At 37.7% G+C, this 24,821-nt stretch overlaps 1 protein-coding gene across 2 annotated transcripts in view; it reads left to right on the top strand.

Annotated features, from left to right (window-relative positions):
• The window catches only part of LOC128224029 (E3 ubiquitin-protein ligase UBR4-like), a 124,872-nt gene extending 105,245 nt beyond the window's left edge, over positions 1 to 19,627 (top strand). For both annotated transcript variants that reach the window (XM_052933628.1, XM_052933627.1), the window contains exons 101-113: positions 1,230 to 1,339; positions 1,756 to 1,855; positions 4,190 to 4,318; positions 5,690 to 5,779; positions 6,496 to 6,618; positions 7,003 to 7,136; positions 9,203 to 9,328; positions 9,837 to 10,031; positions 13,757 to 13,841; positions 14,012 to 14,151; positions 14,445 to 14,538; positions 15,211 to 15,367; positions 18,241 to 19,627. In XM_052933628.1, the coding sequence (XP_052789588.1) occupies positions 1,230 to 1,339; positions 1,756 to 1,855; positions 4,190 to 4,318; positions 5,690 to 5,779; positions 6,496 to 6,618; positions 7,003 to 7,136; positions 9,203 to 9,328; positions 9,837 to 10,031; positions 13,757 to 13,841; positions 14,012 to 14,151; positions 14,445 to 14,538; positions 15,211 to 15,367; positions 18,241 to 18,305 (1,548 nt within the window). In that variant the 3' untranslated portion in view covers positions 18,306 to 19,627. The remainder of the gene's footprint in view (positions 1 to 1,229; positions 1,340 to 1,755; positions 1,856 to 4,189; positions 4,319 to 5,689; positions 5,780 to 6,495; positions 6,619 to 7,002; positions 7,137 to 9,202; positions 9,329 to 9,836; positions 10,032 to 13,756; positions 13,842 to 14,011; positions 14,152 to 14,444; positions 14,539 to 15,210; positions 15,368 to 18,240) is intronic.
• The last annotated feature ends 5,194 nt before the right edge of the window (positions 19,628 to 24,821 follow it).

Here is a 24,821-nt window from a genome sequence, read left to right as displayed (position 1 = left end):
GACCAGGTCTGATATTAACCAACAGAGAGTGTACAGATCATTGGTTGACCAGGTCTGATATTAACCAACAGAGAGTGTACAGATCATTGGTTGACCAGGTCTGATATTAACCAACAGAGAGTGTACAGATCATTGGTTGACCAGGTCTGATATTAACCAACAGAGAGTGTACAGATCATTGGTTGACCAGGTCTGATATTAACCAACAGAGAGTGTACAGATCATTGGTTGACCAGGTCTGATATTAACCAACAGAGAATGTACAGATCATTGGTTGACCAGGTCTGATATTAACCAACAGAGAGTGTACAGATCATTGGTTGACCAGGTCTGATATTAACCAACAGAGAGTGTACAGATCATTGGTTGACCAGGTCTGATATTAACCAACAGAGAATGTACAGATCATTGGTTGACCAGGTCTGATATTAACCAACAGAGAGTGTACAGATCATTGGTTGACCAGGTCTGATATTAACCAACAGAGAATGTACAGATCATTGGTTGACCAGGTCTGATATTAACCAACAGAGAATGTACAGATCATTGGTTGACCAGGTCTGATATTAACCAACAGAGAATGTACAGATCATTGGTTGACCAGGTCTGATATTAACCAACAGAGAATGTACAGATCATTGGTTGACCAGGTCTGATATTAACCAACAGAGAGTGTACAGATCATTGGTTGACCAGGTCTGATATTAACCAACAGAGACTGTACAGATCATTGGTTGACCAGGTCTGATATTAACCAACAGAGACTGTACAGATCATTGGTTGACCAGGTCTGATATTAACCAACATAGATTGTTTGCTTGCTTAAATGAATCTCACAAAGGTGGCTTCTAAGGACTTATACAACAGCTACACTGTTATGAGTTCTTAGTCAATAGAGTGCCTGCTCATCATCCAGGGGGTCAATTTAATGCAAAAACCAATGCAGCAGACATTTCTCTGCTTCTCTCTCTTTTAAACTTTACCCGGCTTTTAATACCTTAAGTAAATGGCTTAAAGTTTTCACCTGATACATTTTGTAAGCATATCAATGATTCCAAGTTTATTGTCCTCATATATAATGTTTTTGTCTGCTTTAATACTTCATTTCATTCCTCTACAATATTATACTTTTGGAGAGCAATGCAATTGTTGAATGGCAGAAATTCTGTACAAAACATTAAGAATGGTGTGTGTCTTAATTGTTTATGTAAGTTTTTGTTTATTCACAGAACAATGCAAATGGTGTACAGCTCAAGGACATGATAGTGGAACAGGGACTGGTACAGATGGCCCTCGACTACATCTTACGCCAGGCACCAGAGATAAAGACACTCTTGGCGTAAGTTACATTTATTATTTATATATAGAACAGGGACTGGTACAGATGGCCCTCGACTACACCTTAACCAATTTAAATCATAAGACAGCAGTAAATATTCTTTGCATAATTAAACACAATGCTCGTCAGGGGAAATAACTGTGTAGAAGTGATTCCACACCTGCTAGAGGACATCTTTGAATAGGTCAAAACAGTTGTTCCAAACACGGGGTTAATTTACGATAACGCTACGCCCTTAGAATAATTCGTATCCGTACTGATACAAACACATGTTTAATTTTAATTGGCGCATTTTAAACCATATTTACACAACTAAGGACCCTTATCTGTAGCTCTGATCTGGCATTCAGTTATTTAAAGCAATGGAAGTATCTTTGTTAATGAAAGATCTAATTGACAGGATGTTTATTTTGCAGCACTGATTCAGAGAACTGGAAGGACTTCCTGTCTAAGCAATCACTCAACTATATACTGAGGTTCCTGACCGGGATCTGTGACGGTCATGAAAATACACAGGTAAAAGTTTGCAAACTTCTTGGACATTATGTTTTATTTTCACACAAAACTGAAAAATCCTGCCTATGAGGTACAACTTAGTGGGTCAATCTTTTCACTGAAAAAAAGAAGCATACTTATCTTTATTGGTATCGTGTATGATATGTATTATTTGATATAATGAATGTTTCAGCTCTGACTGGGCCATCATTTATACCTGATATTCCACAAGGTTGTAATATGTAACAATTTTTATGCCCCCCAAAGGTGGGCATATTAAAATAGCACCGTCCGTCCGTCCATCCGTCCGTCCCTGTGTCCGATAACTCCTGTCCTGGCTGTAACTTTCCCTTGTATGGACAGATTTTAAAATAACTTGCCACATGTGTTCGACACACCAAGACGACGTGTCGCGTGCAAACCATTGTCCCTACCTCTAAGGTCAAGGTCACACTTTGTGTTTATTTACAATGGAGTGCTGCATATAAGGACATTGAGTAAAGGTTGTCGTGTGCAGGCTGTAACTTTCCCTTGTATGAACAGATTTTAAAATGACTTGCCACATGTGTTTCACATACCAAGACGTCGTGTCGTGTGCAAGACCCTTGTCCATACCTCAAAGGTCAAGGTCACACTTAGTGTTTATTCACAATGGAGTGCTGCACATAAGGACATAGAGTATAGGTTGTCGTGTCCGGGCTTTAACTTTCCCTTGTATGAACAGATTTTAAAATAACTTACCACATGTGTTTGACATACCAAGATGACGTGTCGTGTGCAAGACCCGTGTCCCTACCTCTAAGGTGAAAGATACTCTTAGTGTTTATTCACAATGGAGTGCTGAATATAAGGACATAATAGTGTAGGTTGTCAAGTATGGGTGGTATTTTTTTATGTTCAGAGGCAATTTAAAATAACTTGCCATATGTATTTGACATGTAAAGGCAAGATCAACTTTTCATGTACTGACCTTGTTCATAGGTCAATGTCACATTCGGAGGCATTCGTCATATACTGTGACAGCTCTTGTTCCCATGAATGTTTCATCTCTGACTGGGCCACCATTTATTCCTGATATTCTGCAAGGTTGTAATATGTAACAATTTTTCCCATGAATGTTTCATCTCTGGCTGGGCCACCATTTATTCCTGATATTCCACAAGGTTGTAATATGTAACAATTTTTCCCATGAATGTTTCATCTCTGACTGGGCCACCATTTATTCCTGATATTCCACAAGGTTGTAATATGTAACAATTTTTCCCATGAATGTTTCATCTCTGACTGGGCCACCATTTATTCCTGATATTCCACAAGGTTGTAATATGTAACAATTTTTCCCATGAATGTTTCATCTCTGACTGGGCCACCATTTATTCCTGATATTCCGCAAGGTTGTAATATGTAACAATTTTTCCCATGAATGTTTCATCTCTGGCTGGGCCACCATTTATTCCTGATATTCCACAAGGTTGTAATATGTAACAATTTTTCCCATGAATGTTTCATCTCTGACTGGGCCACCATTTATTTCTGATATTCCGCAAGGTTGTAATATGTAACAATTTTTCCCATGAATGTTTCATCTCTGACTGGGCCACCATTTATTCCTGATATTCCACAAGGTTGTAATATGTAACAATTTTTCCCATGAATGTTTCATCTCTGGCTGGGCCACCATTTATTTCTGATATTCCGCAAGGTTGTAATATGTAACAATTTTTCCCATGAATATTTCATCTCTGACTGGGCCACCATTTATTCCTGATATTCCGCAAGGTTGTAATATGTAACAATTTTTCCCATGAATGTTTCATCTCTGACTGGGCCACCATTTATTCCTGATATTCCACAAGGTTGTAATATGTAACAATTTTTCCCATGAATGTTTCATCTCTGGCTGGGCCACCATTTATTCCTGATATTCCGCAAGGTTGTAATATGTAACAATTTTTCCCATGAATGTTTCATCTCTGACTGGGCCACCATTTATTCCTGATATTCCACAAGGTTGTAATATGTAACAATTTTTCCCATGAATGTTTCATCTCTGGCTGGGCCACCATTTATTCCTGATATTCCACAAGGTTGTAATATGTAACAATTTTTCCCATGAATGTTTCATCTCTGACTGGGCCACCATTTATTCCTGATATTCCGCAAGGTTGTAATATGTAACAATTTTTCCCATGAATGTTTCATCTCTGGCTGGGCCACCATTTATTTCTGATATTCCACAAGGTTGTAATATGTAACAATTTTTCCCATGAATGTTTCATCTCTGGCTGGGCCACCATTTATTTCTGATATTCCACAAGGTTGTAATATGTAACAAGTTTCCCATGAATGTTTCAGCTCTTACTGGGAAACCATCTAGTCCCTATACTCCACAAGCTGGAGCAAGTCTCGTCAGACAAGCACATTGGCACAATGGCAGAAAACTTCATGGAGACGCTGAAAAAACACCCAGTTGTGGCAGATAAGGTAAGAAAGTCTGTCTTATGGTGTAGGATAAGGTGTGAAAGTCTGTCTTGTCTTGACAGATAAGGTGATGAAGTCTTTTATGTGGCAGCAGATAAGGTGAGAAAGTCTGACTTGTGGTGGCAAATAAGGCAAGAAAGTCTGTCTTGTAGTGGCAGATAAGGCGAGAAAGTCTGACTTGTAGTGGCAGATAAGGCGAGAAAGTCTGTCTTGTGGTGGCAGATAAGGCAAGAAAGTCTGACTTGTAGTGGCATATAAGGCGAGAAAGTCTGTCTTGTGGTGGCAGATAAGGGGAGAAAGTCTGACTTGTAGTGGCAGATAAGGCGAGAAAGTCTGACTTGTAGTGGCATATAAGGTGAGAAAGTCTGACTTGTGGTGGCAGATAAGGCGAGAAAGTCTGACTTGTGGTGGCAAATAAGGCAAGAAAGTCTGACTTGTAGTGGCAGATAAGGCGAGAAAGTCTGACTTGTAGTGGCATATAAGGCGAGAAAGTCTGTCTTGTGGTGGCAGATAAGGGGAGAAAGTCTGACTTGTGGTGGCAGATAAGGGGAGAAAGTCTGTCTTGTGGTGGCATATAAGGCGAGAAAGTCTGTCTTGTGGTGGCAGATAAGGGGAGAAAGTCTGACTTGTGGTGGCAGATAAGGGGAGAAAGTCTGACTTGTAGTGGCATATAAGGCGAGAAAGTCTGTCTTGTGGTGGCAGATAAGGCGAGAACGTCTGTCTTGTGGTGGCAGATAAGGGGAGAAAGTCTGACTTGTAGTGGCAGATAAGGTGAGAAAGTCTGACTTGTAGTGGCAGATAAGGTGAGAAAGTCTGACTTGTGGTGGCAGATAAGGCGAGAAATTCTGTCTTGTAGTGGCAGATAAGGCGAGAAAGTCTGACTTGTAGTAGCAGATAAGGCGAGAAAGTCTGTCTTGTGGTGGCAGATAAGGCGAGAAAGTCTGTCTAGTGGTGGCAGATAAGATAAGAAAGTTTGTCTTGTAAGGGCAGATAAGGGGAGAAAGTCTGTCTCTGGTTTGCAGATAACTTTTGAAATTGTGTCTTGTTTAACCTTGTTACCCTGATTGGTTAAGCAATAAAAAGTGACTGTCATATGATACATAATCTAAATATCTGACACATGGCGAATAATGCCTTTTGGTTCTGCTGTCATAAAATAGACATTTTACAATAATATTATAAAAGCGCTTAACAAACATGAAAATATATCAGTTATGAAAATGTATAGAGGGAGCCAGACTTCAATTAACATTTTGTCTAAATTCATTTCACTTATGCATTGATAAAACTAATATACTTTGTTTTTAACTCAAATTCAATGCTTGTGCAGTATTTGTGCAAAACTGATCATGTTAATGGTGTGTATCTCTGCAGATAGAGGAGGTGCGTCAGCAGACAAAGACAGAGAAGAAGAGGCTTGCCATGGCTGTCAGGAAGAAACATCTCGGAGCTCTTGGCATGACTGTGAGTTGTGAATTATTAAAATCCACACAGCGCTTACTTCTCTTTGCTTGTACACTGATCACTGCCATTATGCATATCACATGATGATGATGTTTAAATCCTGTGAACACGTTCAAAAACCATGTGAACGATTTCAAAATCCTGTATTTTTTCTTTAACTGTTTGACTTTCGGGCATTTATTTCAATACTAGGAATAAAAACTCATAGTCTGACAGTTTTCATGAATGAAATAAACCATTATAACAGTGTGAGAGTGCTCTTATGGTACAGGCGTCCCTTCCTGATACACACGCACACAAACTCTAAGGGTCATGGGTTCAATCCACACAAGGAGAATGTTCTCTTGACCTCTCAAAAAGGACACCACTACTGGTTTCTTCCCATAAAACTGACTGGAGAGTGATTCATCTCAGCTTCCAGCTGACACCTCTACTGGTTTCTTCCCATAAAACTGACTGGAGAGTGATTCATCTCAGCTTCCAGCTGACACCTCTACTGGTTTCTTCCCATAAAACTGACTGGAGAGTGATTCATCTCAGCTTCCAGCTGACACCACTACTGGTTTCTTCCCATAAAACTGACTGGAGAGTGATTCATCTCAGCTTCCAGCTGTCTTTTCACTAAAGCTGACATATATTATTATAAACTAAATCAGTTAACCTTTGACCCATGTAAACTTATGACTATAAAGGTCCTGATGCATTTCCTTTTACAGACGAATGCAAAGGGTCAGGTGACAGTGAAGTCTTCAGCCTTAAAACAGATAGAGGACATCAAAGAAGAGACAGGCCTCACATGTTGTATATGTCGGGAGGGGTACAGATACCAGCCTCAGAAGGTGGGTGCTCTATAGGTAGTGGTTACTCCTTAGCTGCTACTCTTATATGGATAGTTGGTTCACTGTTTCATGAAAGGTGGTACTCGTATAGAGGACATTTCAGAAGAGACGGGCCTCACACGCTGTATTGGTAAGGGAGAGGTTCAGATACCAGCCACAGAAGGTGGCCTTTAAAACTTTACACTGAACATCAATCTTTAAAATGTTGGTTATGAGTTTCATTGGTTAAATGGAATTGACATTGCGTTATATTCAATGTGCCTTATTTCATTTTATAGCACTTAGAATTTAACAGGACAATCTGATAAATAGAAGATGTGAAACTAGTTTTAAGTCCCTTTTTTCACATAGTAACCTGATTTTATCTTTCCAACATGTTTCCAGGTTCTAGCGATCTACACTTTCACCAAGCGGGCAGCCATTGATGAGTATGAAAACAAGCCACGGAACTCAATAGGATATTCCACTGTGTCTCACTTCAACGTGATCCATGTGGACTGCCACACTGCAGCCGTCAGGTAACATAAAGGCTAATGGTAATTTGTTGAAGAGACACATAAGTTCTGTTTGAAAAGATTTTTTCCTTTCCCAATTTGTATTATCATCCACAAAAAATCTTTATACGAGGGGGAGTCAATAAGTTCGTGAACGAGCGTTTTAAAAAAACAAATGCGCGTTTGCGTGTAATGAAATTTAATATACACAATAACAAATATGTTTTCAAAACATGTACAAAAAATAAATGTGAATACAATAACAATTACTAATATAAATAAAAAATACAAAATACCCATCGGCAATACTGCGGCGCACTACGGAACAATGTCATGACGTTGACATTATGGGCGTTACTATTTCTCAAAATACTCTCCACTCTCTTGGACACATTTCTGATGGCGGACGACCCATTTCCGGTACACCTCTGTAAACCATGTCTCGAACAGGGACGCGAACGATGACTGGACTGCGCTGCGGAGCTCTGCCAGACATTCGAAACGTCTCCTGCGAAGATCGGCCTTCAGTCTTGGAAAAATCGCGAAATCCACAGGGGCGAGGTCACGTGAGTACGGCGAATGATTGAGACGCTCAAATCCTAAAAAGTCAATCGTCATCAGTGTTTCCTGTGCACGGTGGGCCGGGGCGTTATCTTTGTGAAAGATGAGATTCTCGATCTCAACATCCGGGCGCTTCTTCTGGATGGCGTGAACGAGATCACGGCGCAGAACCTGTGAACAAATTAAAATAAAATTAGGGAATTAATCATAAAAGAAACAAACATGAAACACTTTATTATTTTTGTAAATAAGCATTTATTTAAAATATAATATTTAAATCCAACTAATAAAACAATATTTTTAGACTTTTAATACTGTTTACCTTCTGATAATAACCCGCGTTGACGGTCTTGTCAGTGGGGATGGCATGTGACAGGAGTATGCCCCGGTGATCCATGAAGACGAGGAACATCACTTTTTTCGACTTGATGACCTTTGCTTTCTTTGGTGGCGGTGAAGAGGGTAGTTTCCATACCATTGACTCAGCTTTTGTTTCAGGGTCATAGAAGTGTAGCCATGTTTCATCGCACGTGACGATTTTATTTAAGAAATGGTCGCCTTCTCTGGCGTGACGTGCCAGAAAGCACTGTGATGTTTCCACGCGCACGTTTTTTTCATTTTCAGACAAAAGTCGCGGCACCCATCGTGCTGAGACTTTCCTCATTCCCAGATCGTTTGTAATTATTTTATGCATTGTGCCGTGCGATAAATCAAACATATCTGCAAGTTCGTCGATGCTTCTTCGTCTGTAGGTAGAAAGCTCAGATGCAACAGCTAGCTTCAATGAGTCACTGGTTACCGGTCTTCCTGCTCGTTTGTCATCGTTGATGTCCTCTCTCCCATTTGAAAATCTCCCGTGCCACTTGTAAACTAAACTTCGCTTACATGATTGTCCGGTGTTTCCCTGGTTCATGAACTTGAGCGTGTCGGTGGGCGTCATTCCGACTCTAACGCAATGCTTAATGACAGCCCGCTTCTCAACGTTATCCATTGACGTCATTTTCTTGAAGATAATCCTAGTGTGGGTATTTTAAAAGGTCAACGCACCGTTGTTGTTTATGGTATGACGTCAAAACTTCGTATATACATGATCAACACGTCAAAGTGACGTCAGTAAAAGTCTCGCCTGAATCACACGCTCTTTTCCCGCAAAAATGACGTACTGTATATAACATTGCTATGTTAGATACAGCGCCATTTCAAAGTGCGCCGCGTTGTTGACAGTGTATAATAATAAATCAATATAAAATATTTAAAATATGAAATAAGTTAGTAATTAATTTCCATATTTGTTAAATCACATGTGAAATATGATGTTAAAAACAATTCAAGAAAAAAAAAGATGTACATTAAGCGACAAAAAGGGGTCGTTCACGAACTTATTGACTCCCCCTCGTATATGTACATAGTACATAGTTTTCTGGCAAGAAGCTCATATCCTAGTATAAGAGAACATAGCTGTTTAATGGTTGAATGTTTAAAAGGACTAGATACCTGTAGATGTCATTATGTACCCTCCCTATCTGCAGGCATGCCAGGGGCCGTGAAGAGTGGGAGAGTGCTGCTCTACAGAACGCCAACACCAAGTGTAACGGTTTGCTGCCACTATGGGGACCGCAGGTCCAGGAGTCAGCGTTTGCTACATGTCTTGCCAGGTCAGTATAGGGTGCTCAAGTTTTTCCTAGGTAACCCCCTGTGTATAGTGGGGTCCTGCAGAGCACCAACACCAATTCTGGTGGCCAAATTTTAGATGTGTCCATTATAGAAATGCATAGTTTGCATGTGTACTTAGCTTTAATGACTGGACAGGTAAAAATGGAAGGCACAGGAAAGCACAGCTGAATGAGACCTGGGTTACCTGTACTCTACCCACATGATTTGTTCCAGTTGAATCACCTACCTACAGGAATGTATTGGAGTGTGAGACCCGGGTTACCTGTACTCTACCCACATGTTTTGTTCCAGTTGAATCACCCACCTACAGGAATGTATTGGAGTGTGAGACCCGGGTTACCAGTTCTCTACCCCCATGTTTTTTTAGGCTTAACACATACCTACAAATGTATGAGTGGGCAAGTCTCTACCACAATGTTTTGTTGCAGGCATAGCACATACCTACAAATGTATTGGTGTGAAAGTCTTTACCCCCATGTTTTGTTGCAGGCATAACACGTACCTACAGGAGTGTACTGGTGTGCGAGACCCGGGTTACCCGTTCAATGTACATGACGTGAAACTGCTGTTGATGAAATTTGCGGAGGGGAAATCATTCAGTGATGACAGCGGGGGTGGAGGAAGGCAAAGCAACATGCATCTCCTACCATACATGATGCACATGTCACTCTACGTCATCAACACGTGAGTTAGATAGAGGTCTTTGATATGAAGCATTCATACACAATTCCAGTGATGTGACTTAAGTCAACATTTAGAATTGGATTGCTCTGAAGCAGTACAGACACCTAGCTTTGAAAGGTACCATGTAAGATATAATTCAAATTTTTGCAAAGCAGTGATGCAGATTTAATCATCTAAGTGGTTTTGTTTAATTGGATTTTTCTTTAATGTTTTCAATTTTAATCGTGTGATGTCTACTTATAAATGATATGGTAATTGGTTACACTGATGATATAACGAGATTAAATGCCAATCGTTCATTCTACAGATAGAGGCACAACTATGGGTGCAATATTGTGACCACACATCATGTCCCCAAAATACATAAAGTTTTGCAAAAAGTGATTGTTTAATGTTCGTAGAATGTGTTTTTAGAATATTTCGATTAACTGTCGGACATGTCTTTAATAATAACCGATCAAATAACATAAGTATGTTTGAGCAACAGATACGTAACGCTACACATTTTATTAAATACACCTTTCAATTTGATAACATACATATGAGTGTTTTGCGTTATTTTTAAGTGCAATGCATATAGTGACAACATTTACTTTTATGTATGCATTCATAAATTTTTCATAGAAAATAAAATTCAAAAACATATATTTTTTTCACTAATTTATTCCTCTAATTAACATTTACATAAAACGATGACTCAGCAGCTTCACTTTTTTGCAAACTGTACATTAACATGAGTGAATAATCAACATTTAACACATGCACAATAAACATCATAATATCTTAAAGATTATAACTGTAGTTGATGTGAAGATCGTGTAATAGAAATGTAACGTATCTGTTGAATAAATTCAGTTAAGAATTTAATGATATACTTGGCTTAATTTTATTTCTAAACGATAATGTTTAATGGCTATAGTGTATCGAATAGCTTGGGTATCAAAAAACCTTAATATTCATAACATTCAACATAAAACTAGTAACGTATCTGTTAAAACAACTACTCTTAATTATTCATTCACGCTTTGTCTCCAATAGTTCAATTTGAACATCGGTTTTATTAACAAAACTATATTAACACAACATATGAACAGTTAAACACAATTTTATGAGACCATGACTTGTTAAACAAGCAATATGTTAGTATTCAGCACTTCAATTATTAATGCCGACTGGATTTTCATAACACCAGGACCAACATTTCTATTTCCTTCACAACTGGAATCAACTTGCGAAGTATGGCAACCACAGCCGTGGTATTGTGATGGTTTACGTCGGAGACAAATGCCAAGTTCTTGTGTATGAGTACACCTGCATCCTTATAGTAAATGACTGTGGGGTGTATAGTAACCATCCTTAAATTCCAGTAGGCCGATTGTATTTCATCCGCGGTTTGACATGAAAAGTTCTCAGCAAAATCCATTTGAATAATGGCACTCTTTTCAGGAAGCTTGTCCTTCAATGTATGAAGCGCATTATATTGTGCTTGGATTCTGGAACAATGCCCAAGAAACATTTCAAACTCCTTCAAAAGTAAAGTTTTGAACACTTCTCGCGCTTTCTGGGCCTTTACAAGTCTCATGCGTTTCTTTCCGTCAACGTCAACTTTTTGCCATACTTCATATTCGATTTCCTCTGCCGTTAAGTGGTTTAAATAGTCTTCCATTTGCGTATACGTTATTGTTCACGAGACAACTTCAGGGTTTGGTGATATATCGATCCCCATTTTTCGCAGACATTTCAGTTTGAGTGTCAAGTCTCGTCATTGTTCTCGGCGTATTCTGCTTTTGCTCCTTGTTATGCTTTGTTGGTGTTTTAACGCTAGGCTTATTCATCCACTCGTATCTCTTTTGCCATCTTTTCTTTGCCTTCCTTTCTGACATCAATTTCATTCGTGCATTAATCTGAAGCTTTGAGCTTGCCAAGGCTTTTGCTTTCGCCTTTATGGAACCAGAACTTCTCCGTTTTACAAATGGCATTGAAACTAGCATTTTCTTGCCTGCTGTTCTTGTTTGTACCCTGCCGAATGTAGATGGTATTGGTGTTTCCGGAGTTCCATTTTGTCCCTCTGTGCTATTACTATGTGTGACAACGTGCGTTGGAACAGTGCTGTTTGCCATTCTACCCGATTGTATTGCTTTTTTAAGTCTGTAATTACGAGCCTTTTATCGCGCTCCTGCTTAGTTAATTGCGCTACTGACTTTCTGTACTTCTTAGTTTGTTTCTTTTCTTTGTGAAGAAAGGTTGAATCGAGCCGTTTCTTCCTCTCTCTGTACTCCTTTTGCCTTTCGGCATTAGTTTTAGCCATCTACAATAAACAAAACACATTTGTAAAGGCAATAATTCAAGTTAATTTCAAAAATAAGCATGTATTCTAAACTAGTATTAATACCTGCACACACCTGTACTTAACTATTAATATTATTGCTATTTATTAATAATTATATAAATTTTAAACATAAACTAGTGTATTTACTTGTAAATGTTACTACAATAAGGAAATTCAATAACTCTTACCCCGTTATTAACCGAAACACGTCATAAAAGTTTTAAACAGATATGTTACGCTGACTAAACAGATACGTTACAACGACAATTCTGCCAAATCAGTTTATATGATTTCCCGAAAAGTTTTAAATAAATACAAAAGTAACAAGTATAACAATATTTTAATTGTATGGAATAAGTTTATATAAAAAATACACAAAATAAAGATAAGAAACTTACCTTTCTTAAGGCTAACTAATTGACTTCAAATGTCTTCATATAAACAAAGCGTCTTAATATTAACAATATGGCGCCTGTGAAAAGGACAAATGACGTAGTATATATGACATCATCAATAATAATTCGCAAAAGCCAGTGCCGAAGTTCAAAACGATGTTGTGTTTAATTAAGCTTCAATTAAAGTTGGCGTGTTATGTATCTGTCGTTTGTTACGTATCTGTTTTCTGTATTTTTTTCCTCACATATTTTGAATTCGGTATTTTTCAAAAGGGTTATATGAACATATAAACAACGCTGTACATACTTGCTGTGATAAAGTAAGGTTACATTCCAATTTAACTTTTCCATACTTGAATGAGACTTTAAAATGTGCGTTACGTATCTGTCGATTTTTAAAAAAACCCGTTCTACTTGTAATTTAAACATTTCATTCGTGAATACTGTGTAATGTTGTGGCAAACAAAGATCACATTTTCTAACATCAATATAATGTGACATACATTCAGACCAAAGAATGATAACACAACACTTAAAACTATCGAATATGCATCGATTGTTTGTTCTGTAACGTATCTGTCTCCAAAATCGCCGACATCTTAACAACTCATGTGCGACAAATTAAAAACGATGATCATACAAAAAACTACAGTTTTTATAATTTTACTACCAAAACATAAACTTAAATAAACATTAAATAAATGTTATTATAGCTACATGCATTTACAATTACTGGACAAAAATATTTAACTGTCGATCGCCGACAAAGATTTTTGGTAACATTTCATTCTTAAAACGACGTTATTTGAAGAAAATACTCAAAAACATACAACAATTTGAGTTTTATAAACAGCTTGGATAGTAAGATGCTCAAATTGTAGTTTAAAAGTGTTTTAATTTGTGTAAATATATAGATATGACAGCGCCGACGTGTATTTGTTGGTTTTGGTCCTCTATCTGTAGAATGAACGCCATGATAAAACCAAATGTTTTCATTTCAGGACACGGTCAAACAGCCGAGAAGACAAGAACTTGAACAACTTTATAGAGTCACCTCGGGATAAGTGGATTGAGAGCTGTTTTGAGGTACTTGTGTAACCACATACATGTTGTGTACATGTAAATGACATTACTACATATTCTGGTGAACATTATAGATCACATTTATGTTACTAGATTTTGTTTGGCCTAGCTATGTGCCCTTAAGTTTCCAAAATTAGAATTGTTACTTAATGTAGGCACTTCTCTATAAATAGAATGAGGGATCCCAGTACTGGAGTGTGATGGCAGTTCACCTGATGAGCCCAGACAGATGGAAATCCCAGAGGCCCAAGTTCCTTGAAAGACTGCTGGTCACTGCTCATGTCCGCAACACTGTCGCAAAGGGAGAGAAAAAGTGAGTACTTTACCACTATGGTTTTGAGGTTAAATGAACAGATATACACAATGTAAAATGTAGTCAACGTCATAAATGTATGTCCAGGGTGATTGATGATTGCTTGAAATTGATATGAAAATACATTTTAATTTTGATAGAATGTTTATGTTTTCAATCAATAATATTTATTTGGTACAGTAACAATTACACTTATATTGGCACTGGATACTGGCAACTTCTGCATATTTTGAAGAAAAGTCGAATAGCTCTGGGTTGTTGCAAAATATCACATTTCTGGTATAATTTTTTAGTGTGACAGACAAAGCTGTTAAGGAATACAGTGTGTACAAACCTTACGCTGTGTTCTTCGGACTCATAGATGGATTGTACCAGTATGTTTTCAAGGTAAGAGATTCTTTCGGAATTTGTCAGATACACAAGTATAGAATGTAAACGAGTTTGAAAGTATAATGGCAGTATTTCCAGAGAACTATTTAAGTACTTAATCATGGCAGAACCTTTATCTACACATTGTGAGTTCGTCCTTTCAAATATGAAAATATGAGTTAATGACATTGCCTTGGTTTTGGAGTTGTTGCAGTAATGCAAAAGTTCGACCTTAACCATAACTCTATATCCTTTCAGATAATCACACAAATTGTGTACACATGTTGCTTGTGAAAATATGCACATGAGATGCAAGGCCCAAAACTGACATTAATAATTATGCCCCTTGATAGTTTGTTTAAATCATGCAAAATCTTTACCATGGTCATTACATGTAATGATAACTGTTATTCACTTGAACCTTTGTTTACATTACCAATAACAATGTGCAGATGGGTAACAAGGCCCATATCTCTTACACACTATCCTGTGGTATACACGCTATCCTGTGGTATGCACCCTACCCTGTGGTATACACACTATCCTGTGGTATACACACTATCCTGTTTTATACACCTCCCCTTTATTACATATTCTAACCTGTTTATTGTATACACACTTTTCCTGTCAGTGGTATACCCATTATTGTGATTTTCGAAACAATTGAAATGATCCATATCCCTTATACAGAAGGTGGTGATACAGGATGAGGACTGGTCCCGCAGCCTGGCTGACTACGTGCGTAACAATGACCGCCCTGTGCTGGAGTTGTGTGACAAACTCCTCGCCACCTACCAGGACGAGATGCTTCCAAGCGAGTCACTCGCAGAGCTGGCTGATGTCCTTGGTAAGTCTTTGCATTTAGAAATGTTACAAGGTTCAATCAGGTTTTTATGGTTGCTGTTATATATCATTCAATGCTTGCAAAGAGTCACACATCCTACTTTTCACAAAAGGCTTGCTTATACATTCATTTAATTTGTAATGGTAGAAATGGCTCGGATCTTTATTATTTTTATTACCATATGTTAGCTACACATAGAAAATGCTATTGATAAAAAAGAAGCTTTAACTACCTTAAATATATCATGGAGCTTAAAAACCCAGCATACCTTGGATGGGCGCCATTCTAGTTTAGATCAGGGGAAACAAGGTGTATATCTTGGATGGGCGCCATTCTAGTTTAGGTCATGGGATACTATGGGCATACCATGGATTGGTGCCATTCTAGTTTAGGTCAGGGGAAACTAGGTGTATATCTTGGATGGGCGCCATTCTAGTTTAGGTCATGGGATGCTATGGGCATACCTTGGATTGGTGCCATTCTAGTTTAGGTCATGGGGAAACTAGGGACATACCATGGATGGGGCCATTCTAGTTTAGGTCATGGGGAAACTAGGGACATATCATGGATTGGTGCCATTCTAGGTTAGGTCACATGGAACAAGGGACATACCTTGGATGGGAGCTTTTCTAGTTTAGGTCACGGGGAACTAGGGGCATACCATGGATTGGTACCATTCTAGTTTAGGTCATGGGGAAACTAGGGACATACCTTGGATGGGTGCCATTCTAGTTTAGGTCATGGGGAAACTAGGGACATACCTTTGATGGGTGCCATTCTGGTTTAGGTCATGGGAAACTAGAGACATACCATGGATTGGTGCCATTCTAGTTTAGGTCATGGGAAACTAGGGACATACCATGGATGGGCGCCATTCTGGTTTAGGTCATGGGAAACTAGGGACATACCATGGATTGGTGCCATTCTAGTTTAGGTCATGGGAAACTAGGGACATACCTTGGATTGGCACCATTCTAGTTTAGGCCATGGGAAACCAGGGGCATACCACAGATTGGTGCCATTCTAGTTTAGGTCAGGGGAAACTAGGGGCATACCATGGATAGGTGCCATTCTAGTTTAGGCCATGGGGAACTAGGGGCATACCATGGATTGGTGCCATTCTATTTTAGGTCAGGAGAAAGTAAGGGCATACCTTAGATGAGCGCCATTCTAGTTTAGGTCATGGGATACTAGGGGCATACCTTAGACGGCTGCCATTCTAGTTTAGGTCATGGGGAACTAGGGGCATACCATGGATTGATGCAATTCTAGTTTCGGTTATGGGGAACTAGAGGCATACCATGGATTGGTGCCATTCTAGTTTAGGTCAGTGGAAACTAGGGACATACCATGGATGGGCACCAATCTAGTTTAGATCATGTGAAACTTGGAAAAGACTATGGATGGGTGCCGTTCTAGTTTAGGTCATGGGATACTATGGATGGGTGCCATTCTAGTTTAGGTCATGGGGAACTAGGGGCATACCTTAGATGAGCTCCATTCTAGTTTAGGTCATGGGATACTAGGGACATACCATGGATGGGTGCCATTCTAGTTTAGGCCAGGGGAAACTAGGGACATACCATGGATTAGTGCCATTCTAGTTTAGGTCATGGGAAACTAGGGACATACCATGGATGGGCACCAATCTAGTTTAGGTTATGGGATACTATGGATTGGTGCCATTCTAGTTTAGCTGAGGAGAAACTAGGGGCATACCTTAGATGAGCGCCATTCTAGTTAAGGTCATGGGATACTAGGGGCATACCATGGATTGGTGCCATTCTAGTGTAGGTCATAGGGAACTAGAGGCATACCTTGGACGAGTGCCATTCTAGTTTTGGTCATGGGAAACAAGGGACATACCATGGATTGGCACCATTCTAGTTTAGGTCATGGGAAACCAGGGGCATACCACAGATTGGTGCCATTCTAGTTTAGGTCATGGGGAAACTAGGGACATACCATGGATTGGTGCCATTCTAGTTTAGGTCATGGGGAACTAGGGGTATACCATGGATTGGTGCCATTCTAGTTTAGGTCAGGGGAAACTAGGTACTTATCATGGAAAGGTGCCATTCTAGTTTAGGTCATGGGGAACTAGGGGCATACCTTGGATTGGCACCATTCTAGTTTAGGTCATGGGATACTATTGGCACACAATGGATGGGGCCATTCTAGTTTAGGTCACGGGGAAACTAGGGGCATACCATGGATTAGTGCCATTCTAGTTTAGGTCATGGGAAACTAGTGACATACCATGGATGGGCGCCATTCTAGTTTAGGTCATGGGAAACTAGGGACATACCATGGATGGGCGCCATTCTAGTTTAGGTCATGGGAAACTAGGGGCATACCATGGATGGGCGCCATTCTAGTTTAGGTCATGGGAAACTAGGGACATACCATGGATGGGCGCCATTCTAGTTTAGGTCATGGGAAACTAGTGACATACCATGGATGGATGCCATTCTAGTTTAGGTCATGGGAAACTAGGGACATACCATGGATTAGTGCCATTCTAGTTTAGGTCAGGGGAAACTAGGGACATACCATGGATTGGCACCATTTTAGTTTATGTCATGGGAAACCAGGGGCATACCACAGATTGGTGCCATTCTAGTTTAGGTCATGGGAAACTAGGGACATACCATGGATTGGCACCATTCTAGTTTTAGGTCATGGGAAACCAGGGGCATACCACAGATTGGTGCCATTCTAGTTTAGGTCATGGGAAACTAGGGACATACCATGGATGGGTCTTGTTAATTGTATTTGCTTGATTATACCTAAAAGATACATGAAATAGTAGCCATAGGTAAATGAATGTTACGCAAATAATTGAATATTTGTGACATTCTTATTGTATATTACAGGTCTGCTTGAAGAAATTCCGGAACCTGACAAGTTCTTAAAAGAAGCCATTGACTCTTTACCGTGAACGGACACCCTATATGAACCCTGGATAGTGTAATAACAATCCTTAGACTTTCTCTGTGACAGTTATGTTGTAATGTGCAACTTATTTAAAGCTTTTCTGCAGTGTTAGAAGTATTTTGAAACTTGATATAATGTATAACTGTTGTTTTTGTTTTCATTTCAAAACATCATATATGATTAAAGTATACATTTTGCAATGTCTACTCCTGAAAAAAAACAGAACTGTAGTCAGTGAGCTATGAACTTATCTGACAATTGACTTCACTCTTTTGCATGCCTTTAACACAATGGGTTTCACAGTTGTGATATTAAAACATTCATGAATTGATGCATTTTGTGTTCTGAAAAAATCGGTTTCAAAGTTGGTTTCATGTATACCTGAAATAGTAGTAAATAATGGCTTCAGAAAGTATGGTTGATACATTTTTTATAGGCTTTATATCCCTGTATTTACATTAGTGAGAGAAGAAACATGTCATTTAGAATGCTTTAATTGTTTCCTTAAGTTGTTATAACCTATTGACATGGCTTGTAATGTTTTTGTTCATCAAAATGAACTATATATTTCGAACCAACAACACGAACAGTTGTGTTCTCTTCACATACTCAACAGTCTGCCCAGTACATGGTTGAAACCAAATCGCTTCATATTAGTAGATTTAATTATTTGAAAAATACAACTAAATAGCTAGATATTATTATACAGGTGCCTGCATGTTTATATATTAGAATGTTTGTTTTCTTCATGCAAGTAAACTGCAGTTTGCTTTTGTTCAATCCCTTGTAAATTGTGTTGATATAAGTCTCATATACGATTAAACCCAAACTGTTGATTGCAAATATTACTCACACAGATACTCATGTTTGTTTGAATGGTTTAGATTTTTGTACGGCAAATCATTTTAAAGATACAAACTTTAATTACAGGCAGTAGTAATTCAGAAAACTTAAAGGAATTATTAAGATTAATTGAAAAACAGTTGTAACATGGAAATTTGAAAAAATAAGAAAGCAACTACATCTGCTTTCTATCTCCACTATTTGCGGAATTCTATTTGTGCTGTAAAACAATGGAATTGCATTTTATTTACCAACTGTTTTGATAAATTGGTGGCTGTTTCATTTTTGTTACTCATTGCAACCAGTTAACACTGTTAAGATTATACACTGTTTAACATATGTTTCCTGTGTCTCAAGAAGTCACATAACTAAGGTTTAAAAAAAATTAAAGTTGCGAACGCCTATAATTATGTACAACAGTGTCAAACCCATATAATTATGAACAACAGTGTCGTTTCCCTATTTTCCCTTTTGTGTGCTTCAGTGAAAAAAATGGAAGTGTTTATTCCTGAATAAAGATAAATGCCTCCAAGGATGTGTTGTTGTTTTATCATAATTGACATCGCATATTTATTGTATACATATTTTAGAAAAATGCAGTAGAATTCAATTACAGCAACTCTGCATTGGGCAAGTCTTGTAACAACTTGGGTTTCATATTATGACATTAACATGTACATATATGCTAGGTGCATATCATGTTGTTTGACTGACAGGCTGCGTCATGTTAATTGCAACAAGGCCAAATTCAGGATACTGTAACATACCTCAGAGATGTGATTTGGGCAGATACGATGGCTCAGTGGATATGAGTGAATTTAAAAAAGGGGGATACCAATTAGAAAAGGTAACTGGTTGCTTTTGGTTGTTACTTACTATATTTTTAGTATTGACACTGCAGTTTCCAATTCCAAGCCAGGTGAAAAGGCTTTTTAAAAGCAAGTTTTGCTTATTCAGCAGGGGGATTCCCTAATAGATTCTGTATAAAGTGGCCCCAAACTCATGCCAAACTGGTTCATGCCCTTCAGCTACCTGCCCTTCGGCCACTTACCAAATCGGCCTACTACCAAGTCGGCCCCTAAGACGTTTCGGCCCTGCCATTTCATCCCCTTAATTAAAATGACTCGAGACGTTTCGACCCCTTAGTGATTTTCAACAGAGACATTTCGGCCCCTTATTTTTTATTTTATTTTTTATCTTGAGTATAAAGAAAAACATGGTTAACTGGGGTTAGATTTATTGGGGTTAAGAAAGGGTATGGTCTAAAACTGAGCAATGGCAGAGAGTGTCAATAAGTGATGTACAACATCATGTGGCATTTGTATTTCAGTGATTTCAGAGACACAACAGATTAGAGGCTTTGTCCATGGGAACTTTTGTTTCTTAATATCGGACAATAAATACAAAAGAATGTGCTATTTTGGCATAAATTTAAACAACCAAAACGTTTTTGAGGAGAACTGCTCAAACCACCCAAACCATATATTTTTGGGTTTTAGGAAAAAGAGGTTAACGTTAAAGTTGTTCCACTAAAGTTACATGTACTAATAAAGAAAAACAGTTCATATTGAATAATTTCAGTCAGGGATAACATTGCGACTAAATTTGGTATGTAGGAAGAGTTTATTAAGATCTTTCATGTGATTGCATTAGGTTCTACTATAAAAGTCTAGATCACTGTAACTAAAAAAAGAAAAATGCTTGGTACTGAATAACTTAAGTTAGGGTTGACATAATGCAACCAAACTTGGTATATAGGAAGTGTCTTTGGAGACATTTCATGACACTGGAGTCAAGGTCATGGTCAATGTTACTTAAAAACGAATAAAAGTTGGTACTGAAATTAGAGCTGATATATTGCGACCAAACTTTAAATATAGGAAAAGTTTATGGAGAATATTCATGGGTTTAGGGCCCCATATGAGCAAGGTCCATGTCAAAGCTAATAAACAGTTGATATGGAATAACTTCTGTATGGGTTAATAAATGCGACCAAACTTTGCAAAAATGGATGGTATTGATTAACTTAAGTAGGGTTGACATATTGCAACAAAATTTGGTATATAGGAAGTCTTTGGAGACGTTTCATGGGATTGCGTTTGGGGCCGCTAGGGTCAAGGTCACTGTTATGAAAAGTAGAGAATGATTGGTAATGAATAACTTTAGTTATGGTTGACATATTGCAAACAGGTAGGGGTTGAAAAGTCTAAGGGTTGTGAAGTCTTAGATTTGAGAAGGGTTTGAAAAGTCTTGGGGTTGAAAAGTCCTTTTCCCAGACATATTTTGACCAAACTTGGTATTCAGCAAGGGTTGATGGAGACCTATCATAGGATTACCTTTGGGACCCTATGGTCGAGGTCAAAGTCATTGTTACTAAAAATAGAAAAACGGTTTGTACTGAATAACTTTAACTAGGGTTGACATATTGCGATTAGACTTGGTATATAGAAAGACTTTATAGACATCTTTCAAGTGATTGCCTTTTGGGCCTCTAGGGCCAAGGTCAATATTACTAAACATAAAAAACGGTTGGTACAGAAAAATGTTAGTTATATGTAGGTACAACATATTGCCTCCAAACGTGGTATATGGGAAGAATTTATGGGGGACATTCATGGGATTTAGTTGAGGACTCTAAGGTCAAGGCCAAGGTAACTGTACATGTAACTAAAAAAAAAAAAAAAATGGTTGGTACTTAAAAACTTTAGTCAGGGAAAACATATTGCAACCAAACTTAGCATATAGGAAGAGTTTCCGGAGACTTTCCATTGGTTGCGTTTTGGACCCCTAGGGTCTAGGTCATTGTCACTGTTACAAAAATAGAAAAAAGTTTGGTACTGAATTTCTTAACTTAAGGTTGACATTTTGTGACAGAACATGGTACAAAGGAAGAGTTTATGGAGACTTTTCATGGGATTGTGTTAAGGGGCCCTAGAGTCAAGCTCACTGTTACTAAAAAACGGTTGGCACTGAATAACTGACAAATTGCGACCAAACTTGGTACATGTATGTACATGTAGGAAGAGTTTTTGGAGGCATGTCATGGGATTGCGTTAAGGGTCCGTAGGGTCAAGGTCACTGTCAATAAAAAAGAGAAAAAAAAAATGGCTGGTACTGAATAACTTTAGTTAAGATTGACATATTGCACCCGAACTTAGTATATACATGTAGGAAAAATTTATGGAGACCTTTCTGGGATTGTTTGTGGCCCTTATGGTCAAGGTCAAGGTCACTGTTACTAAAAAAGAATTACAATTGGAACTAGGAAGTAAGGTTTGACATATTACAATCAAACTTGGAATACAGGTAAGAAGAGTTTATTGGGGACTTTTTTGGGGCCTTGGGGTCAAGGTCACTGAAATAGAAAAACGGTTATAACTGAATCTCACACCGAAGGCTTTTTACTGAAAACCTACATGTAGTTTCGTTCCATTGCGGAGTTTCTTAATTATGACTGGTTAACATGTACATTTGTACCAGTAGACGTACATGTACTGTTAAGACCAAACTTTACACTCTTGTGCACTTGGAGTGCACTATTAGTGAACGAGATGTGCACTATTGATAAACTAACGTAGTCTATAGTTTATTAGATAAGCCAGTATTGATTTTTCTGGTCCCCTCAGATTGGCCTTACTATATTGATTTAAATTCACTGATAAGATAATTTCCTCTACCAGTTCATTGTTTAACTTGTGATAAAATATTTTAGTATACTGTATTTATTGATGACTTTATTATGTAAATCATTTTATGGGCCAGTAACTAAAGACAAGGGGACCCGTCATTTACTGGTCATATTTGTCAATTTTTAATTCTAATGTGTATGAAATGAGAATAAATCATTTCTTAGATAATTGCAATCAATTTATTTGTAGCCCAATATTCTAAATAGGAGTGTTTTAAATATAATTGTGCTACTATTGTAAAATCCAAACAATTATGATTTTTTGTGGTAATTCAGACATTTAATTAAAGTCAATTAGTGATTACAAAATTATAATTCTGAATCCTACGTTTATAAGTGAACAGCACTATTATATATTCAAACTGTGAATGCAAAATCATTGTTTATGATAGAAAGTAATTGTGATTTAAAAGAAGTAAAAAATTCATGTGGTTGAAAAAAAACACTAGAACAGAATAGAACAGAAATTTTATTCGACTTAAGCATAAAAAGCTCATCGTCACAACAATATGTATAATGCATGGCATGTGACAATTATAACACAAGTTCTATTAATGAATCAATCATAAGTTTGATATAGATATTGTGAAAGTGTGTATAACAATAACAAGAATGTCATCGATATTAAGGTATAATATGAAAAGATAATGATTTCGGTGTTATAAAAATCTATATGAATTTCTATATATATAAATACTGCTCAACGTTGATTAATACAGCCGCAAGGTTCAAGCTGCGTGGTACATACAACTTTGTGGCTACTGTGTAAGGATATGAATATTACAAAAAAAGACAACAAAAACAACAACAACAAAAAAAAAAACGCACAGAAAAGGAACAAGAAAATGTACATCTCGTATGTACTAAGGATCTACAGATTTATGTTTAAACACTACCGTTTATGATACAATCAAAATAACAAAGAAACATAGCAAAAATTTATACTATATTAAGGAATCACGTAATCTGAAGGACTTATCACAGTAAAGCGCTAACTTCCTTAGGGTGGTTTGGTTGTTACTTTGCATTAAAACAATATATTTCATCAAACTCGTGTGAGTGTAAAGAATATATTGACGTCTAAGGTCCGCATATACTGGACATTTGAGGACGGAATGAAATACGTACTCAAAATCATTTAGATTACAGAGTGAACATTTTCTTTCATTCCTAGGAACCTTATTGTGTAGACCTATTTCTATATTTAGTTTATGGGATGATCGGCGTAATTTAGATAAAATACTTCTATACTTTGTATTTTCAACAAGACTGAGATATGAAGATTGTTCAAAATTTGTCTTAATTTCTTTAAACACATCTAGAGACGGAGACAAGTCTAACCCAGACCTCCAGTTGCTGATATAAATATCTCTGAGTCTACTTTTTAGTATGGGAACAAATACGTCCATTTTTACCGACTCAGGGTATAACCATATTTAATAAAGACCGGATGATTGGAGAATTTCCTTAACCTTTGATGCCCAGTTCGTAGAAGAATGATTTTCAACACTATAAATTTGATCCTGTAATATAACATTTAAAATGCAATTATCTTGCTTGACTATATGAAGTTTTAAGAAATATTTAACCATTCTTACATGTCTTTCGATAAACAATGGGAACCTACCCAACTCTCCGTACAAAGCCAAAGTATTGGTTGACTGTTTCACATTTAATACCCATTTACAAAACTTTTTGTGGACTCTTTCTACCACGTCCGAATTTATATAACCCCAGACTTCAGAACCATAGTTAAGGACTGATAATACGTATGCATCAAAAAGATTAAACATTATATCTATTGGCACTTTAATATTACGGACTAGTGCCATCAAAGAGTGAAGTGATCTCAACCCCTTTCCAGCTAAAGTTTTTATAGCTTGCATAAATGCACCGCCACTACTAAATACAATTCCTAAATAATTAAACGAGCTAACAATTTCCACTTCCCTATTGTCATAAAACCATTTATCATTAATACCTAGTCTT

Source organism: Mya arenaria, chromosome 17 (assembly GCF_026914265.1).
Source record: "Mya arenaria isolate MELC-2E11 chromosome 17, ASM2691426v1".
Lineage (NCBI taxonomy): Eukaryota > Metazoa > Mollusca > Bivalvia > Myida > Myidae > Mya > Mya arenaria.
Note: the sequence above shows the minus strand (reverse complement) of the source record. Positions and strands in the feature narration are given on the sequence as shown.